This window comes from Marasmius oreades, chromosome 1 (assembly GCF_018924745.1).
Source record: "Marasmius oreades isolate 03SP1 chromosome 1, whole genome shotgun sequence".
Lineage (NCBI taxonomy): Eukaryota > Fungi > Basidiomycota > Agaricomycetes > Agaricales > Marasmiaceae > Marasmius > Marasmius oreades.
In genome coordinates, this window is record NC_057323.1 from 5,979,813 (window position 1) to 5,997,747 (window position 17,935).

Consider the following 17,935-nt stretch of genomic DNA (forward strand, 5'->3'; position numbering starts at 1 on the left):
CGAGCCAGTACAAAGGATATCGAACTACTACCCATTCCTTGGCACTACTCGGATACCGAGAGACCAGAGCAGTCGCAGTCCGCAAGATAGAAGCATATGGCGAATTACAAGCTTTTTAGGCTAAAGACTCTTCTAGTGGTGTATGAAGCTCTTGGTGAGTTATGGAAATTGGGATCGGGACGAAGTCGGAGGCGTGCTTTGAAACCAGGCAATGCGATGTATAGAACGTCAACGAGTAACTTGTACGACCTGAAATCGCGAGCGAAAAGGATGGAGATTCCCATGGAGGTTAAGGAGGGATGTGTGGGTCCAGAATCTGCCAAATCATCTTCTTTTGGGAGTTTTTAAGCGAAACTGAGAGCAGGAAACTTCAAGGAGTTACTGTCGATACTAGCAAGTCGATAGCGTTGCGATAGGAGGCTGAAGGCTGTACTTCCGGATCGATCGATCCAAGTTACGGAATAAACGGCTCCACTAGGTTCAACGCATGTGCTGCAAAACGAGAATCGTGATGGCAAGATAATGGTACGAGGAGGAAAGGTGTGACAGCTGTGACACATTCTCAGCTTCGATGTCCCACGGCCAAATAAGGCCACACATCATTCGCTTTTGCTCCAAACGCTATCATCAAGTCGTGAGGAAAGGATAGCTGTATTCTTTTTACATTCTCTGCTAAGATGAGCGCTTGAACATTTCAACGTTGTGCGCTTGCCAATTAGCATTCTTCCTGATTCGTACTCACAACGAACTCTGTAGAACCATGAACGATCGGTTATTCCTATCGGGGCCACTCACTTCATCCAAGTCCAAATGGAATCTTGACCAGAAGGCACAACGTTTTTGTGAAAGCTTGGCTTTATCCCAAACGGATCAAACTCATTAATATCTGTGCTTCATCGATGAATCAAGACGAAGGAGCTATCACTATTCTCCCGTAGACCGTGTCTGCTCCACGAGGAACGGACGCCGGGTCGAACAATCTACCAAATGGTACGTTTTCCTTGGTGGGTCGGGCTAATCAGTCCATTTTGGATTTGCAGCTCACTGTCTTCGACTCACCTTGTCTGTATTCAATACTATGTGTGTTGTCGCACCCACTGGATGGATGTGGAAAAAGGTGCGCCTCATATTATGCCCTTCTTCATCCTGAAATATTTAACACGATTCCGTAGCGAGGACAATGCCGTCGCAATCTCACATCTGAAGAAGATTCTTCCGCACTGCTGAAGTTGTACGTACATACTGCTCTATGGTTCGCGAGCCATGTACAAGCCTCCATCCGTTCCCCTCCGCGAGGAAATCGTCCGAAATACAACACCTCTCCGCGATTGGTTTACCATCTACTGGCACGTTCGGACTGTTCCTCTATTGTTACGCCGCGATGGGCCACTGTGTCACTATATACATCTGATAAAGAGAAGAATGACGCGGTCGTCGTGAGAGGTTGGAAGGCCGAAAACTGCTCGCTGAGAACTCGAATCTGACGGTTGCTACCTAAATTCTAGTTTGTTCCCTTACGTACAAGGTGAGTTCATTTATATGATTCTATTTATCCTGTGCATAATTATAATCTCAGTCCTAGAGACTATGAAGACACAATCCTATCAGTTCAGTCATCGTTCTCCATTTCCACAACTCCGAGTCGGGTTCGTACTCACAGGTATGTCATATCGTGTTCGCTTCTACTTCACGCTACGCATTCAAGGCCGCCACCCTCCGAGGAATCCGCTGGTAAAGAAACACAATCCATACCGGTTAACACCCGTAGAACTATACGAACGGTTACAATCGGAAGCGACGTACTGAGAACGCACGGTGCAGGGTCTCTGTTGGTTGGTACGGCGGACACGGTGGCGACAAAGAGGCAGATGAGAAGAGTGAGGTGAGAAGAGGACATGTTCGCTGGAAAGGGCTTATTGGTAGGGTTGATTCTGTGGTACGTGGTTGTCCAGGACGCTATTTAAACCGGAAATTCAAGCTTATGGCCGGACGAGTCCCGTACTCAGACGGGAAGCGTACCTGGATCGTTAAACGAGAGATGGGATCATCTACCTACAGCAGTATCTTGACAGCGGTAAAATAAAACACGATCCACACAAGGTCCGCATCATATAGATGATTACTCCTCTGGGCTCGGCGTTTCAATCCAGAAGACCAAACGCGCATAGTAGTTTCTGATACCAGGTAACGTTCAACTCGGCTACTTCACATATATCATATCATACGTACAAAACTTAGTTGTAATCGAAATGCCAAGCTTAACATAAGTAGATAGATGGTCATAATCAGTTGGCTGTGTTAATGAGATGAGGAATGATCTTTTCCTCATCTCCCACCAACTGGTTGAAGTTCGATATAGGAAATCGATTGAACTCCAGCCCTCTGAAAGAGAGCGTGCGCAATTACGTCTCACCCCGCCCCCCAGTCCCTCTCTCTACCATCGTTACAGAGAATAATGTCACTATTTGGCTGGATATTCCTGGCTGTCTTTAACATCTCATTACTACTCTATCGCCATGCCCAAGTTAACGTCTGGAGCCCTTCGGAACTTCCGTACAGTACGTGACCCGGGATGAATGTTCACAATCGATGAGAGCTGCTGACTCGCAGAGGCATCATTAGCATATATCGGAGACGACTATCCTATCGAGTTACCTATCGCACAGCAACTCGATCTTGTCGCAATGACCCTTCAAGAAACCACCCACTACTCTCTCAACGCCTCAGACCCGATTACCTCAGCGGAATGGTTTACCTTAATGAACAATCCCTATGGTTTTGGACGCGTCAATCTGGGCAGTAATCATCGTCTCTTGACCGTCGTATTCTGGCATCAGATGCACTGTATTTCCGAGATGGCAAGAGCAATTATGAACCGTAGCCATCCCGAAGCTGTTCGAGGTCACATCCAGCACTGTCTCAATTACCTTCGACAGTCTTTTTTGTGTGACGCGGATTATATGTTGGAGGCGGGGGACTTTATGGAAAGGGATTTTGAGAGGGAGCGGGTTGCGGATACGAGGGTCTGTAGAAATTGGGAAGCTGTGATGCAGGACATGGAGCACCGCATGGAGGTATCTGTTGAGTGGAGAACCCTGATGGCTTAAAATGGACTAAGCGAACCTAGATTGATACCGTACGTATAAGCCGGAGTATCAAACTTAATATTTTAATTGTGAATTAGGGTAATTTGTTAACCACCTCCGGCGGAGGGTTCCTACGGATATACTTAATATGTACTTATCAGAAAGAGTATTCCTGATCAAATCCTCGATGTTCTCCATCTCCTCTGTGCTTTCCCCTCGTACAGAAATTAGGTACAGAGAGCTTCCCAGCGAAACTTCTCTCCTGGAATCCCCTCAATCCCGTGAGAATAAACGTCCGCGGCCGAGAGTTATCGCTGTTGGGATATGCATCCTATGCACCTTGGTTAACCTTTTCCTCATCAGAGGTCCTTCCAGCACGACTAACAGCTTCCCACTTCTCTCTCGTACATCAAACGGATTGTACACCCGACGTCAAATCGACTCTCTTCGTCGTCCGTCACAGTTTATTGGGCTGCAGAACGTTCATCGAGGAACTCCTCCACCTTCCCTTTCTACCACAATTTACGCACACGTTATTTCACCGGTCAGCAAGAATAAACCTTCCGAAGTGTACGGGAACGATCCAAAGTCGTATTTTAGCCCTCATGGTCTTGGTACCATCTCCCCGGAAGATCGTCAGATTAAAGTCTCGGATAGCGTGAGTGGTATCTGTTTTCTTAGAGCACGTTTGATCCCCTTCCTATTTTGGAAGACCTCAACGATAATGCAATTCAGGGTTATGGATTTCGGGATGGAGGTTTGTGAACTTCACATATCCATTCCAAAAGCAACCAACTCTTCCTCCGAGCCATCCCTCAAGTTCCCTTCTGTGCCTTTAAACATCCACCTACTTGACAAACCGGAAATGTTATACGCCGACACGTTATCCTACTCTACCCGCCCTACCCGAAAACAGCTCTTCGCTCGGGTGCGACTGGAGTACGGAATGGAGTGGAGTCATCATTTTGGATGTAGCATGGATGATCTTCTCACTTTCGAAATTTCCTGCCCGCCTCCACATTATAGCAACGTTAAATCGGATGTATGCGAGCTGGGTTGGTGGCAGGATAAGGAGAATCCGTCACCAGGTGCGCCTTTCTTCGAATAACAGACATCTGAGACATGATATCTGAATTATTTCGACAGGTATCACGCTCATTCAACATTCTACCCGTTGAGTAGATACAAAGTAGGTATGTTCTTCTACGAGTGCTGATCTTCTACGAGTTTCTATGCATCTCATTCTTATCGGTGTCTGTACTACATCAACTTACTATATCAATTCGACGTTTGCTAAAAGCCTTTAAGCCCAACTGAGAAAGCCGGAATACCGCTCGGCCACAAAAACTCAATCACCCGGCATACCGGAAATTCCCATCAAGCCGGAAGTCCGAAGGTTGGCGATTAAGTACTATGACGATTAATGCGAACCTGCCATGGCTAGACACCATCTAAAGTTAGAAGGTCTCTTGGTGATTCGAGTGATCATCACGACTCGGTACGCCCGCAGGCACTGGGTAACATGTCAAACAAAGTCCTTACAGTGAGTTCCTAGATTCCTACCCCGGATAATCCCTCTTTTGTCCTCACGGAAATGCGACGTAAACAATCACCCATGATGGTGGCAATTGTCATACATAAGTTGACAGGTGGAAGAAAACGAGGGTGTTTTACTTACGATCGGAGTTTATTCCACCCACATCCGCGTTTCCTCGACCCAATACCCCCCCTCCAGAAGAATCAGAAAGCAAATGGGCGATATTTCTGACCCTACGTCCTGGGCTCCGGTCAACGAATCATCTTGGGATCTACTTAATGACAGTGTCAACCTTATTGGATCGACAACCATATGCGGCGTGAGTCTTTACGTTTTGTTTCCGTCAAAGAAAGTAATCGAACGATTGAACCCTGAAGGTATCCTATGGCGTAGCTTTAACTCTCCTCCTAGTCTGCGCAATTACCTTTCGAAGGAACTTACGAAACTCCCGCGCCGGGCTTTACCAAATGCTTTACATTTCCTTCATGTTCATCCTAGGAACGATATACATCGCATCGAACGCTCGGACGATGGAACTCTCCTATGTCTTGAATCGAAACTACCCTGGAGGCCCCGCCCAGTACAGTTATTATATTTATTCACAACCTATTACGATCGTGGGATTGGTTGCATTTTTCGGAGCGAATTGGATGTCGGATGCATTGCTGGTAAGTACACCAGTCAGTTTAAGTTGCTCTATCATCCAAGGAAACCGTCCTGACGCACAGTTCCCTGGCTCCTCTTAGCTTTGGAGACTCTTTATTATATATGCAAGTTCTCCATATCGGCTTCCGGTCATCGTGTTCCCGAGTTTGCTCTTCCTCGCCTCTCTATGTAAGTATCCGTTCCTTTCACGATTATTCGCAACTCAAACAAAGGATGGCGCATTAGCTATGAGTATTATCACCATCGTCACATCCACGCAGCCGAATTCGTCTTTTTGGGCGACGAACGCCGTTCAATTCGCTTTAGCCTATTACTCCCTTACTGTGTCATTCACCATTATTTCAACTGTATTGATGCTGGTACAGCTATTTATCTTCCGAAGACGGTTCATGGAGTATCTTGGTACGCCAACTTTGTTCTCCTACCGCGAGGACTGACTCTTATGCTCTAATGAAGGCGAGGAATACGCGGATAGATACACCAGCATAGGAGCAATGCTCATCGAGTCATCGGCCTTGTATACAGTGTGGTCGATCATATTCCTTGGCCTCTACATCGTCAATCATCCCGTACAGTATGTCTTCCTCGCGTCCCTCGCCGAAGTCCAGGTGCGTGAGGTCTTTACCAGAAAAACTCTACACAGAGAACTGACTGGGATTGGTTGTTTTTTTTTGGTATTCACGGCCATGATCAGATTATATCCCCTCTCCTAATTATCTTACGGGTTTTTCAACGGAAAGCCTGGGATTCCTCCACAGAAGCGACTCTAACGTCCCTTCAAGTCCGGACCGGCACTCAGAATCGGAGTATGTTCCAACGTTCGTCACTAGAGGCTGGAGTTTCCACTTCGGAGAGTATGAAATCCAGCACGTTACGTGTAGTAAAACAAGAGGAGAGTTTCACGGCACCCCCATAATCAACGAGGAGTTACCAAGAAGAGTAAACTTTTCTCAATACATAAAGATATCCGAGGCGTCGGTATCACCAGTATCTATTACCTTCGGTCTATTATGTACTTAGACCATGAACCATTATCATCCATATGTTTATAATCCTAGATTCGAATCCTCCATCCCTTCATGCTGTTTATAATTCTCCTCCGCCGCCCCATACACCAAACTCCAATCCCTACATACCGTCTCGTACTGTCGACCCGACTGTGCGCCTTCGTTCTTCGTCGACTCCAATCTCAAGTTCATTCGGCACAAAATCTGCTGTCGAAGATAATTCAAACAATGCCGAAGGCGAGGGGATGGCGGCAGCGGAGGGTCGACAACGTATTCTTCATGATAAATCTCGAGGCACTTGAGTTGGTGGAAAAGCGAAACTGTGAAAGGGATCGTCTCCGTGTGATTATCCGCCCCATCGGGACCCAGGCCTGCGTTTGGTATCTCGAAACGGACCGTATGTCCTCCCGACGGCATAAGCTTCTTCCAGTCGCGTTGGCCAGCAGAGTCGAGGGTGTAGTGACTAGTTCCGAAGATCGACATCCCTACGAATTCCATACCATGAAAATGTTCGTCCCATTTCTGTAGTTGATCTGGATTGATCCAAGGAAGCTGAAGCTTAACATGGGGCCAGCCAGAAACGAAAGGATACCTTCTCACCTGAGAGCGGATCTGAGACGCCAAGTATCGATGAAACACCGTTCAGGACGACAACGAGGAGGGAGAACGACGTGGGGTTTCGCATATCGCAAGGGTTGCCAATGTAGACAAGGTATCCAAAACGTAACTCACGATCATGCTTACAGTAAAGGGACCCAGCCGATTGCAGCAGCCTTGGATACAATTGGACACCCATCCTCGATTTGATGCGCCACCGCCAAGGAGATCCGCCCATGTCAATTCGTAGCCCATGGCCTACTGATTTGAATTCTTTTGGCGAGGGTGAGTCATTGCATCTAATCATCTTGAGCTACGCCGGTAGGCAGTGCGACCAAGTATAATCGATTAATTCATCGGGGGCAAGTCATTCCAAACCAAAACAAGTCTGAAACATAAAAATAATCGCGTATTAGTTGTGATTTACTCGGGCGAATCGACAGAATTAACACCTGCTTGACGGCCGGGAGGTAGGAGGGAACATCCGGTGCGGTTTATCCGGAGATACTAAGAGGGTCTCGACTCTCGGCGCTCTTCCCGCTGTCAGTGCCAGACTACGCTGTAGGTTGATTCTGTTGATGACAGGTTCATCCACCTCTGATCTATATCAGAATCACGAGAGAATACAGCCAAGGAGAGAAGCACATACCACCCCACGAAAACATGAACGATTCGGAAAGATACCGCAGTTTCGGTCGTAATCTCGACTCTCGAGATACAAAGCCATACAACGCCACATACTCAAGCGAATCTATGTCAGATATACCGACCTGATCGTTTCAGTGGGTGGTCGTTGCCTGGTGCGTTATTAGCACATCCACGTCGCGTTAATCGAGATTAGATCGTTACCGTTCAGTTCACCCTAAACTGTCCTGACTTGTCTTTCTAACGCTGGCGATAATTATAGTACAGAGTGGAATCTGGTCCGTGAATGACTTGCCTACCAGTTAACTTGTAAGTCTTCCAGATCCCTGTTCAATTTCAATCCTAAGAATTTGGCAGATTGCACGTGTGTGCTGTATCCACCCGAGGCCGGGAATCTAGACAATTCTTTGTTGTGACAATTGATAGGTACTATCTCATATGATCTATGAGCCGCTTTTGAGAAAGAAACCACTGGATGGAGGGGGCATACTAAATGCATCTGCGGTAAGCTGTTGATTTAGTAATATAAAGACCAAACATCTCAACAGTCTCCCATATGATCTTGGTAGTCCATCGAAATTTAACATCTTGGAATGTTAGGGGAGGCGCAGACAAACTGACGTCCCGTGCCAAGATAAATCGCGATGGTACAAGGTTTCGACCGCAAAAGACGACGTAAACATCGACTATTTTTTGCTCACTGCTTTCTGTCCTTGAAGGTACGTTTATAAATATCGAGGGTGGTCGATAAACCACGATACGCACCGTTTATCCACCTCAGGCGTCTTGCGCTGCCATGTGCAGTAGAGCCCAAGTGCTGATGGCCGCCGTGGTTCTACCAAGCATGATTATTGAACGCGTAATCAAGCGATATTCCAAAGTCGAAAACAGTAACTGCTTCGAAAACAAAACTTGGAGTTACTGTTTGGACATTTTAGTTTTTATTCCCGAAGGGTTATACACCTCATCATAATCTAGCCTCCACTCGGCATGCATACCTAACCGAGATATAATTCAAAATTAGCAAAACGAAGGACAATACCCCACTGCTTGAGGATTAATAACTTCTTTCTGGCTTCCAATAAGTCGATGTCGCACGAAAGAGGAAAAGTCAGAGACGGGACCCAGAAGCGAAGAAGATGATGGCTCAGAAGAACTCCAAGATTGACGAAGGTGGAACGGGCCCCGGAGTCGGAGTTCCACATCATACGCAGTGTGTGATGTACAATATGGTTCAAATAATACGTTGCCCGCCTAGCTCAATCGGATAGAGCGTCAGACTCTTATGTCCAGAACGAGCCGCTGTTGATCTGAAGGCTGCGAGTTCGACCCTCGCGGTGGGCTATAGTTGCTGTCTCAGGATTTTTGTACTCCTTATCATTATAGAGAAATTTTTCGCTTTCCTCGCTGTCGCTACTAGCAGCGTCACGCCCAACACAGCACGTAGCGTTTTGAGCCATGACCGTGCACGCTATACCCGAACTTCAAGCCAAAAGACTGAGTCAACTTCAAGTACTCGATTGATACTTGATCGAGGCAGTTTAGTAATTCAGTCGTGCTTAACAGCTTCTAAAATCCCGCGCATCTACCGTATTTGATCCACATCACTGGCTCACTGAGTCATCACCCATACTCTCCGTTTCCGTTCCAAGTTGTCCTCGTTCGGTACGTATCTTGCACTCTTGTCCAAGTCTTCCGATTCCACCTGTAACTTGTTCAATAAGGTTAACTTCAAATCGTCAGACTACTGTTCAATGCCTTGCGAACGAACAAGGAACGAAACATTACGAAACATTACGGTTGCCACGGCCACGATTGAATTGGACCAGAGTTCCTGACGGGAACGTGCCAGGAACCTTCAGAAGCCATATGGTAAGTGTGAATCGTGGCCAGCAATCTTCCTTGTCACCCACAGCGTCGCCCTCAGAGCAGGATAACTCTCTTTATAACATGGTTCTGGGTAGCCCCAATTACTCATCAGCTTCAGAAAGCTCCGCTCCTTCGCCTTCTCATCAACAACAACCGGAACTTCCATCTTCATCACCCTTGGTCCTATATCGTCTTAGGTCGGAAGGCGACACCCTCGAACCACGAAATGCTGCAACTTTCAGTCCTGGAGACTCCACACCAGTTGCCCCGCAGGAAAACGGACTCCCACACGCTGCCCTGTTTTCCAGGAAATCTTCCTCGTCATCAGTAACCGTTGCCTCCTATCCGAACGCCCCACGAGTCTTCATTCCGTACGAATACGATCCCTCCTTAGATAACCAGAAAGCCGACGATGACGAAGACTTCCTCCATGATCCAAAGGCGTCTCAGGATTTGGAAAAGAGTGTTCCGAGATCCTCCTCCGTTTTAAGTTGGAGAGGGTTCAAGAACATAGGTCTCCTCGTTATCCTCGTTCTGGGTCTACTTTCGCTTTTCTTGATTTATCCGATCGTCAAGCACTTTCAGGATGCTGCACGAAATAAGGGAATTGCGAATAATAATAATAATGCGTGCGTTGCCTTGTTCAATTCACTTCTTATTCTGCATCTCACTGTTAGCTGGATCATAGCGCGAACGTGACTGGACAAAACCCTCGGTTCAACAAACTCGACCATCTTATCGATCCGGATACCCCAGAGGAAGCTACGACTCGCATGGGTTTCGATGGCGAACGGTATCAACTCGTCTTTTCAGACGAATTCAACCAACCCGGGCGAACCTTCTATCCTGGAGACGACCCGTATTTTGAAGCTATGGATATGTGGTATGGTGTTACGCAAGATCTAGAGTGGTATGATCCGCAACAGGTGACGACAAGGGATGGCGCGTTGGTTATCACGATGGATTCTACAAATACCACGCAACCCGGAAAGACGCCTGGATCTACAGCTCCCTTCAAGACTGAAGACAATTATGGTTTGGGTTTTCGGAGCGGAATGTTACAGACCTGGAACAAGTTTTGCTTCACCAGTATGTTACGATGTTGATATCATTACGGTGTCTTCGGTTCGCTTATGGAGTTTCTTACACTCAGGTGGATACATTGAGGTTTCCCTCATTCTGCCGGGACCGAATAGCGGGCAAAACGGGTATTGGCCTGGCGCCTGGACCATGGGGAACCTCGGAAGGCCTGGTTACAGAGCTACAACTGACGCCATGTGGCCCTACTCGTGAGTGCTTGACCTTTTTCCTCCCCGATATTTACTCACTCTCGCGATGTGTAGGTACGACGAATGCGACCTTGGCACCTTCCCCAACCAAACTGAGAAAGGAACAACAGGACTTCTCCTCAAAGACAACGCTTGGCCGCAGTTCGACAGTAAATTGAGCGTTTTGAATGGCCAGAGACTCAGGTAAGATATAGAATGGTCAAGTATTTGACCGAACCACAACTCATAGAGATGTTATTAGCGCTTGCACTTGCCCGAACTCGGACCATCCAGGACCATTTGGGAAGTTCGATCAGAGTGATACAAATCCGAGGTACCGAGGAAGAGGAGTACCCGAAATCGACATCCTTGAAGTACAGAAAGATGACCAGAGTCCAGGGAATGTGGCCAGTCAAAGTGCGCAGTTTGCGCCGTTTAGCCGTGATTACCAGGTCGACATGGCGAGTTATAATCTCTTTTTTTTATGCTTCTGGTTACCGTTCTCATATCCGACTATAGTCGGGATACACGATTTTTGACCAGTCCAGAACTCACCCGAACGGGTGGAACGGTTCACCACTTCAACAAGCTGTATCTGGTCTTACCAGGGTTCCGGACGATGGATTCCAGGGTGCTCCGAATCGAAGATTTGTTACGTATGGTGCGTGTAGTTCGTAAGCTTCTCTGGAGCCGTAGACAGTATGGCTAAAGAACTTGTTCGTTTGTTCTAGGCTTCGAATATTGGGCGGACCCGAGCAATCGCGACAACGGATTCATAACTTGGCAGGTGGATGGGAAACAATCCGTGAAGATGGTACCCAAGGCCGTTGGCCCTGATACAGGCAATGGTGGAAGCGGCGTCGGGCAACGATTAGTTCCTGAGGAGCCGATGTCAATTGTGCTTAACCTCGGGATAAGCAGTACGTGTCCTTCTCGCTGTCAAGGGACGTTGACATGAACCCCGTTGAATAGATAACTGGGCACCACCTCAATTTGAGACTCTCACGTTCCCAGCAGAGATGTTGTTCGACTATGTCCGGGTTTATCAGAGAGAAGGGAAGACCAACGTCGGCTGTAGTCCTAAAGACTTCCCAACTGCGGATTATATCAACCGACATATGGATCAGTATACCAGTTCGTCATCCTTGGCTGTATAATCTTGGCCGCTGCTCACCGGGTTATCTTGTCAGATATCAACAAAACGGTCTGGGAATACGAAAAACCGCGAAATCGATTGGTAAGAAAACTCGTTAAATCCTCTCCCACCCAATGGGACTGATTTCATGTCTTCTAGTACGATGGTCCTTGTTAGTAATGGCTGGCGGTCGTAGAGTCGTATACGTGTTCTAGGGGATACGTCAAACTTTGTATTAAATATTTCCTAACCGCTCTGAGGATCTCCGTTTCAATCATCTACACTCAGGGTTGCCACCGTAAAGAGTATATAAATCAAGCAGAGTATGTATAGTTTTGACAGATGAACATATACTACAAATGCCATTATCTTAATTGCGTATATAATGCACAAGGGAGCCAAAGAACGAGTACTAATCAATGATAGTGAATAAGTTAGGATAGCGAGTGTTTTACTAGCACAAATTTATGCAAAAGATCAATAACCCCAAAGATAAGCATGTAGAGCAAAGAGCGGGTCTGTCAGTGCTAGCAGCCGCCCTCGTACTGCGAAGGATTCGAGTAAGTATCCTGCGTAGCTACGGGAAACGAATCAACTCACCAGACGGTTCCTAGGTGTCCCTCCCTCCCATTTTGATTTCGTTTCCCAATCTAATGATTCATGGTCAATTATTCGCCCCGCTCGTGGTAAGAGAAGGTAGACTGACCCGAATACTCATCAATATGCTTCTTGATATAGTCCATCGTCGGATAGTCCTTGGGATCACACCCAACGTTCTTGTGCCCTACTCTCTGGTATACCCGGATATAATCGAAGAGCATCTCCGATGGGAACTGGAGGCTGGTATAGTCGATCTGGGCCCAGTTATCTAGAGATGATCAGTTCAGCATTACCAAACAGCGTCAAGTGGTGACTGGCGACTTACTACTTATGCCCAAGTTCAAAATGAGGGCCATAGGCTCCTCCGGAATAGTTCTCTGCCCAACGAGACTTCCCTCAGGTCCCATGTCAGGTCCGACAGCCTTAGGTAAGAGCTGCACGGAAGGTTTTCCGTCAACCTGCCAGGTGATGAATCCGTTGTCACGATCGTTGGGATCAGCCCAGTACTCGAAGCCTGTTGAGCGTGTACGGTTAGTCATTGGTGCGAGGAAACAAAGGGGGAGGGAAAACTCGCCATAGGTAACGTATCGTGGATTGGGAGCTCTCTGGAATCCTGCATCTGGAACCCTCGTAAGTCCTGAGACGGCTTGTTGCAACGGTGAGCCGCTGTAACCGTTCGGATGGGTAATGGAGGGGTCGTAGATCGTGTACCCAGCCTGTTGGAAGATACAGTTAGCGGGAGCGATCGAATCAGAAAAAGACGGGAAGCGTGGACCTTGTCGACAAGATATTGATGAGTGAACGGGGCGAACTGCGCGCTTTGACTAGCTACATTTCCGGGAGCCACATCGTTGTGCTGGATTTCAATGATGTCGATTTCGGGTGCTCCTCTTCCCCGGTATCGTTGCGTTCCGCCAAAGTTACCCCAAGGGCCGGGGTGGTCAGAGTTGGGGCATGTGCATGCGCTGTCACAGATAAGTTAACAGTTACGGCCTATCGTAAGACGGTATAAACACACCTTAGCCGTTGCCCGTTTAATACGCTGAGCTTCATATCGAATTCTTTCCATCCATTCGGGAGATCAAAAGCAGCCGGAGGGCCCGATTGGTCTTTATATGATTGATTAGGGAAGGTTCCGACATCACATTCGTCGTACCTGTTGCAAAAGGAAAGGTAAGTACTGAGAAGGAGGAGGTGAAAGGAACACGTACGAGTACGGCCACATAGCATCCGTCGTAGCTCTATACCCAGGCCGGCCTAAGTTTCCCATCATCCAAGCACCAGGCCAATACCCGTTTTGAGCGGAATTATGGGGAAGCTGGACGGCAATTTCGATGTATCCACCTTAAAGAGATCATGCTTTAAAACAACGAAAAGGAAACCGAAGAAAGAACTCAACTCGTAAAGCAAAACTTGTTCCAGCTCTGCAACATCCCACTTCTGTAAGTAAGATTGTGATTATCATCCTTCGTAAACGGCGCTGTTGACCCTTTTGTCAGATTCGGTTGTGTCACCGTTTCCGAATCAGCATCGATCGTAATTACGAGTGCGCCGTCCCGGGTGCTGACCTGTTGGGGGTCGTACCATTCCAGATCGCCTGTCACGCCGTACCAAAAGTCCATGGCCTCGAGGTACGGGTCATCTCCAGGGTAAAACGTCCGACCCTCTTCGGTGAATTCGTCAGAGTAGACGAGTTCGTAGGGCTGTCCGTCGAATCCTGTACGCGTTCGAGCATCTTGAGGTGTATCCGGGTCGACGAGTTCGCGGGTGATAGTGAGGACTGGGGTTTGGCCGGTTCCGTTGACGCTGTGAAAGATATTGAGTGAACGGAAATGTGTGTGAGGCGATGAAAGACGTACTGGATGTTGTCTGCAATGTTCTTTCGTATGACATCCTGCCTGTAATTGTCGACCACGGGGTATACGAGGAAGAGTCCGAGAAAGGCGATAACCAGCACAACCAACATCCCGACGTTCCAAAGCCCTCTCATAGTCAACCCGTTACTCGATTTTATCACTTTCCTCGTCTCCTCCTTGGAATATTTGGGATCGTGGAGTAGGTCTTCTTCGTCGTTAAGGGAGTCTTGGACTGGGTCGTACTCGTAGGGAACGAGACCTCTGGGGGCGTTCACCGGGAGCTGAGCAGAGGTGGAGGAAGGAGTATTGGAGAAGAGCGCTGCATGTGGACCTATTCGTTGGCGAGCGCTGCCCGACGAACTGGTGGAGTCATGATGTCGAAACGAGGGATATTTGTTGTCGTCACTGCCGAGCATGGAAGGGCTTTCGGATAGATGAGACATGGCAGAGTTTCGATTACTTCCAGGCTCGTTTTCGGATGCTAGACGATAGAGGACCATCCGTCCTGGTTTGGAAAGGACAGACGATGCTGGGGAGGCGTGGCGAGGCACTAAGCTGCTAGTTGATGTCGACCTGGATGGGCCAGTTGGGTAATTAGGGCTACCGGAAACCATGTTGGAGGATGCTGAAGGGTTGAACGGGTCGTTTTTGCCGTCGTCTTGGAAGAATTGGTTGGGGTCGGTCATCGTAGACCGCTTGCGGGAGGGAAACGGGGAAAAAATTTGCGCGTGTTACGACCAGGGGCATCTTTTATTATTAACACGGGCGGTGTCCAAGTCACATGACTGCGGGACGAATATCAAATAGATAACAAATACCAGATGTGAAAAACGAAATGGATAGGAGAATAAGTACTCTGTAAGATGCTCGGGTGAAACGCAAATCTGGAGGGAGGGACACAGTCAGTCCATGTTTTATGAGATAACAGGTAGAGCGAAGCTAGAGTGGTGGGTTAGATCTTCAGAGCTCGGGAATCTTACGTTGGGATGCATCAAGTTGAAAGTCGACTGACCGGCGTCCTGTTGCCTTGACGCTTGACATCTGCAATGCAAAAGGGTTAGGCTGCTCTGGATTGCGGACTTACGCGTCAAACATACTCGTCTCCAGCGGGAAATCGTGAAATGGACACAAATCCGTCACTTCCTTTGTTCGTGTGGTTCATTCATGGGTTATAATTTCATTCCTTTATTCACGCATGGTGTCCGAATAGTGGCGCCGAAAATTTTTGCCTTTGACAGTAAGACAACGACGCGCCTCTCATCCTTACCACAATCTCCAGCGCAGCGCTCAGCATTCAGTCTTCGTATCATTCTTATTTCCATCCTTGCTGCAATCTAAGTTTCCTTTCGCAAACTTCACAAACTTCGACGAATAGTTTCCCACCTTCCTGCCGCGGATGTACACTCAATTACGCTGGCCCGATCGACCACGCATCGTCATCTGTACCAACGTTTGAACGTAGTGCGTCTTCATTGCTGTCCTATCGTGCGACGATGACGTGCAAGCATAAGCGTATAGGTTATTCATCGGCTTGTCCTTTTCACTCAAACTTGGTCTACGCAACCGTTGATCCGAATTGAATCCATATATCGACGCAATTTCTATCATCCTACTCTCCCGTCTATACACCATTTTACCGCAATCGATTTCAAGCAGGACACCATCCGATGAACCTCGTGGAAGTCTGTTGAGTTGGAAACGAGACGGGGTGGTTTTACAAGAACTGTAGTACGTCGCGCAACGAGGACCTGGGGAAGGTGGACTGTATTCGTTCACGAAAGGCATCGTGGGGCCAGGGGAACTCGTTCCCAGCTTTTCAATGAACATCCTGGTCAACGAGGCAATTGCATCGCACGATGGACAATTTTCGCCTTGTCCTCGATGGGTATAAATACGAGGATAGTAAAGTAGCTTGAATACGGCAGTCCTGACTTTTCTAGTCGCTTCTCCTACTACTCTCACATCAGCTCCGACGCCATTTTGACGACCTTCTGACGATGCAGTTCAAACTTTCCGCTCTTCTCACATTCATTGCTGCTACTGCGGTCAATGCCGCCCCTGCAGTGAATAGTAGGAACGTCCTTGACGTTTGGAGTCCAAGGATTATCTCCCCCGGCGCCACCACTGCCTGGGTTACCGGGTCGATCGTCAATGTCACCTGGCGAGTACGATAACGCCGCTCGCTGCGCTGGTTGTTCGACGTTGAGCTTATCTGAAAACTGGGTCAGAAATCTGATAAGATTGATATTTCAACTTTTTAATACAGTGTCTGGTGATTCTGGAAACAGCAGCCCTCACTTCCAGATCTCGGCGGCCTGAATCGAGTTCTAGCACATATGGATCACCTTAGTCTTTTTTGTGATGATGATTTACGGACTTCTTACGGCGGACTTTATGAGAATTATGGTTTCTGCTGACATATCATTAAATATTCACCGGCCGAAAAAGCGTGGAGATCAGAGCACCTTCACCCCTGGGTGTTCCTGCCAACAGGCATAACCTGGACAAGATATCCGAACTCGAATACGGGCTTCTATCCTCTAGAACTGTACTTACAGGTTGAAGCCGTGATACGTCAACGTAGGAAGATATCCTTCTTTGTGGAATGCTCAGTGTTTCTGCGTATCCGACGGCTTTGATAACAATTGGCAATCTTACAAATGACGGTGTGAAAAAGGGAAACTAAGAAAAATCTGATTTCGTTACAGGGAATCGAACCCTAACTATCTTACCCATGGAAGAGGCGCCTCTTCCTACTTATAGACGCTCCCCACTTAGCACCTAAATGGGGCCCCCACAGGGGGCCCTTTAGTTGTGGGCCGCACATGTTCCCACCCGCTGTTCCGATTTGCCCAATTTTTTTTTTCCTCAAAAGCCCTTGCATAGACCTTCATTCCGTCCCACCTCATCAACCCCGTAGGCCTAGCCATTCCCGTGCTGTAGACAGTGTACTCCAGACCTATCTCTATTCCCTGGAAAGCATCACTTGTACACCCCCATCAAGCCGTAAATTTTAAATGAATAGGATCCTAGGAACCAATAGTCCAATTGACTTAGTTTTTTTTTCCCTTCAAAGCTGCACTTCTGAACCTTCGGATCCTATTACTTGGGGACCAGGGTATCATTTCCCACACTTCCATACCCTACACCAGAAACAGTCCATGTTTTACTGTAATTGGCTGGGATCTTGGGAACCAGGTGTTAGATTGAAAAACTGTTGAAAACCAATCTCTTTGTATCTGTCAGAAGTACTCAAATCTATTTTTTTGTAGAGAACGGTCCAACCGTTCCCAAGTTATTGAACAAATTCCATTTTCTAGATAATTGTACCCAGAATGAGTTTAAAAGACTGAGATCCAGATGAGTTTAGGTCTGTTTGGTCTTGTTAATAGCTCATTTTAAAGCTATTTTTAGGTACTACTCAGATCTATTCATTCAGCTGCACAGCCACATTACATAACATTCTATCTTTCTACCTAATGCCCGATGCCGCATTAGGGCCACCAAGGTTAGGGGTTAGGGGTTAGGGGGTTAGGGGGTTAGGGGGTTAGGGGGTTAGGGGGTTAGGGGGTTAGGGGGTTAGGGGGTTAGGGGGTTAGGGGTTAGGGGTTAGGGGGGTTAGGGGTTAGGGGGTTAGGGGGTTAGGGGTTAGGGGGTTAGGGGTTAGGG

The 17,935-nt window shown here is 47.7% G+C and overlaps 7 protein-coding genes and 1 non-coding gene across 9 annotated transcripts; 6 read left to right on the forward strand and 2 right to left on the reverse strand.

Moving 5' to 3' along the window:
• Window positions 1–1,078: 1,078 nt before the first annotated feature.
• Window positions 1,079–1,484, forward strand: E1B28_002071 (uncharacterized protein; the record flags this gene model as incomplete). The annotated part of the gene is made up of 2 exons (XM_043148052.1): window positions 1,079–1,117; window positions 1,173–1,484. The coding sequence occupies 2 exons, from the start codon at window positions 1,079–1,081 to the stop codon at window positions 1,482–1,484; spliced, it is 351 nt and encodes a 116-aa protein (XP_043016766.1).
• A 971-nt stretch (window positions 1,485–2,455) lies between these two features.
• Window positions 2,456–3,107, forward strand: E1B28_002072 (uncharacterized protein; the record flags this gene model as incomplete). Its single annotated transcript, XM_043148053.1, has 2 exons — window positions 2,456–2,558; window positions 2,623–3,107. 2 exons carry the CDS (start codon window positions 2,456–2,458, stop codon window positions 3,105–3,107), a joined length of 588 nt encoding a protein of 195 aa, XP_043016767.1.
• Window positions 3,108–3,273: 166 nt separating this feature from the next.
• E1B28_002073 (uncharacterized protein) lies at window positions 3,274–4,264 on the forward strand (the record flags this gene model as incomplete). Its single annotated transcript, XM_043148054.1, has 3 exons — window positions 3,274–3,744; window positions 3,799–4,174; window positions 4,233–4,264. 3 exons carry the CDS (start codon window positions 3,274–3,276, stop codon window positions 4,262–4,264), a joined length of 879 nt encoding a protein of 292 aa, XP_043016768.1.
• A 486-nt stretch (window positions 4,265–4,750) lies between these two features.
• On the forward strand, window positions 4,751–6,223 carry E1B28_002074 (uncharacterized protein). Its single transcript, XM_043148055.1, has 6 exons — window positions 4,751–4,942; window positions 5,001–5,291; window positions 5,370–5,457; window positions 5,515–5,691; window positions 5,746–5,897; window positions 5,984–6,223. The coding sequence occupies exons 1-6, from the start codon at window positions 4,838–4,840 to the stop codon at window positions 6,203–6,205; spliced, it is 1,035 nt and encodes a 344-aa protein (XP_043016769.1). The 5' UTR covers window positions 4,751–4,837; the 3' UTR covers window positions 6,206–6,223.
• Window positions 6,224–6,335: 112 nt separating this feature from the next.
• Window positions 6,336–7,022, reverse strand: E1B28_002075 (uncharacterized protein; the record flags this gene model as incomplete). Its single annotated transcript, XM_043148056.1, has 2 exons — window positions 6,897–7,022; window positions 6,336–6,829 (listed from the first exon to the last, which is right to left on the reverse strand). Exons 1-2 carry the CDS (start codon window positions 6,979–6,981, stop codon window positions 6,336–6,338), a joined length of 579 nt encoding a protein of 192 aa, XP_043016770.1. The 5' UTR covers window positions 6,982–7,022.
• A 1,764-nt stretch (window positions 7,023–8,786) lies between these two features.
• Window positions 8,787–8,882, forward strand: E1B28_002076. Its single transcript has one exon. It is a non-coding gene; the product is annotated as a tRNA-Lys (tRNA).
• Window positions 8,883–9,097: 215 nt separating this feature from the next.
• Window positions 9,098–12,078, forward strand: E1B28_002077 (uncharacterized protein). Of its 2 annotated transcripts, XM_043148058.1 has the most exons (12): window positions 9,098–9,203; window positions 9,263–9,410; window positions 9,466–10,036; window positions 10,096–10,496; window positions 10,561–10,696; window positions 10,751–10,879; window positions 10,938–11,136; window positions 11,195–11,336; window positions 11,407–11,595; window positions 11,648–11,809; window positions 11,866–11,912; window positions 11,970–12,078. In XM_043148058.1, exons 3-12 carry the CDS (start codon window positions 9,489–9,491, stop codon window positions 11,985–11,987), a joined length of 1,971 nt encoding a protein of 656 aa, XP_043016772.1. In that variant the 5' UTR covers window positions 9,098–9,203; window positions 9,263–9,410; window positions 9,466–9,488; the 3' UTR covers window positions 11,988–12,078. The 2 variants fall into 2 exon arrangements, with proteins under 2 accessions (XP_043016772.1, XP_043016771.1); XM_043148057.1 differs by having other exon boundaries at window positions 9,263–10,036.
• Window positions 12,079–12,246: 168 nt separating this feature from the next.
• Window positions 12,247–14,991, reverse strand: E1B28_002078 (uncharacterized protein). The gene is made up of 10 exons (XM_043148059.1): window positions 14,270–14,991; window positions 13,810–14,216; window positions 13,622–13,754; window positions 13,429–13,566; window positions 13,186–13,375; window positions 12,985–13,126; window positions 12,736–12,924; window positions 12,517–12,678; window positions 12,411–12,460; window positions 12,247–12,355 (listed from the first exon to the last, which is right to left on the reverse strand). The coding sequence occupies exons 1-10, from the start codon at window positions 14,950–14,952 to the stop codon at window positions 12,338–12,340; spliced, it is 2,112 nt and encodes a 703-aa protein (XP_043016773.1). The 5' UTR covers window positions 14,953–14,991; the 3' UTR covers window positions 12,247–12,337.
• Between the last annotated feature and the right edge of the window lie 2,944 nt (window positions 14,992–17,935).

Bases quoted from the DNA above. Each gene is read 5' to 3' on its own strand.
- E1B28_002074 (XM_043148055.1), top strand. From the start codon at position 4,838: ATGGGCGATATTTCTGACCCTACGTCCTGGGCTCCGGTCAACGAATCA. The intron at 4,943-5,000 runs GTGAGTCTTTAC...TGAACCCTGAAG, and splicing joins GATCGACAACCATATGCGGC to GTATCCTATGGCGTAGCTTT. The intron at 5,898-5,983 runs GTGCGTGAGGTC...GGCCATGATCAG, and splicing joins CGTCCCTCGCCGAAGTCCAG to ATTATATCCCCTCTCCTAAT.
- E1B28_002077 (XM_043148057.1), top strand. From the start codon at position 9,408: ATGGTAAGTGTGAATCGTGGCCAGCAATCTTCCTTGTCACCCACAGCG. The intron at 10,697-10,750 runs GTGAGTGCTTGA...CGCGATGTGTAG, and splicing joins GACGCCATGTGGCCCTACTC to GTACGACGAATGCGACCTTG. The intron at 10,880-10,937 runs GTAAGATATAGA...AGATGTTATTAG, and splicing joins TTGAATGGCCAGAGACTCAG to CGCTTGCACTTGCCCGAACT.
- E1B28_002078 (XM_043148059.1), bottom strand. From the start codon at position 14,952: ATGACCGACCCCAACCAATTCTTCCAAGACGACGGCAAAAACGACCCG. The intron at 13,755-13,809 runs GTTGAGTTCTTT...GATCTCTTTAAG, and splicing joins GAACAAGTTTTGCTTTACGA to GTGGATACATCGAAATTGCC. The intron at 12,679-12,735 runs GTAAGTCGCCAG...GATCATCTCTAG, and splicing joins TTTGAACTTGGGCATAAGTA to ATAACTGGGCCCAGATCGAC.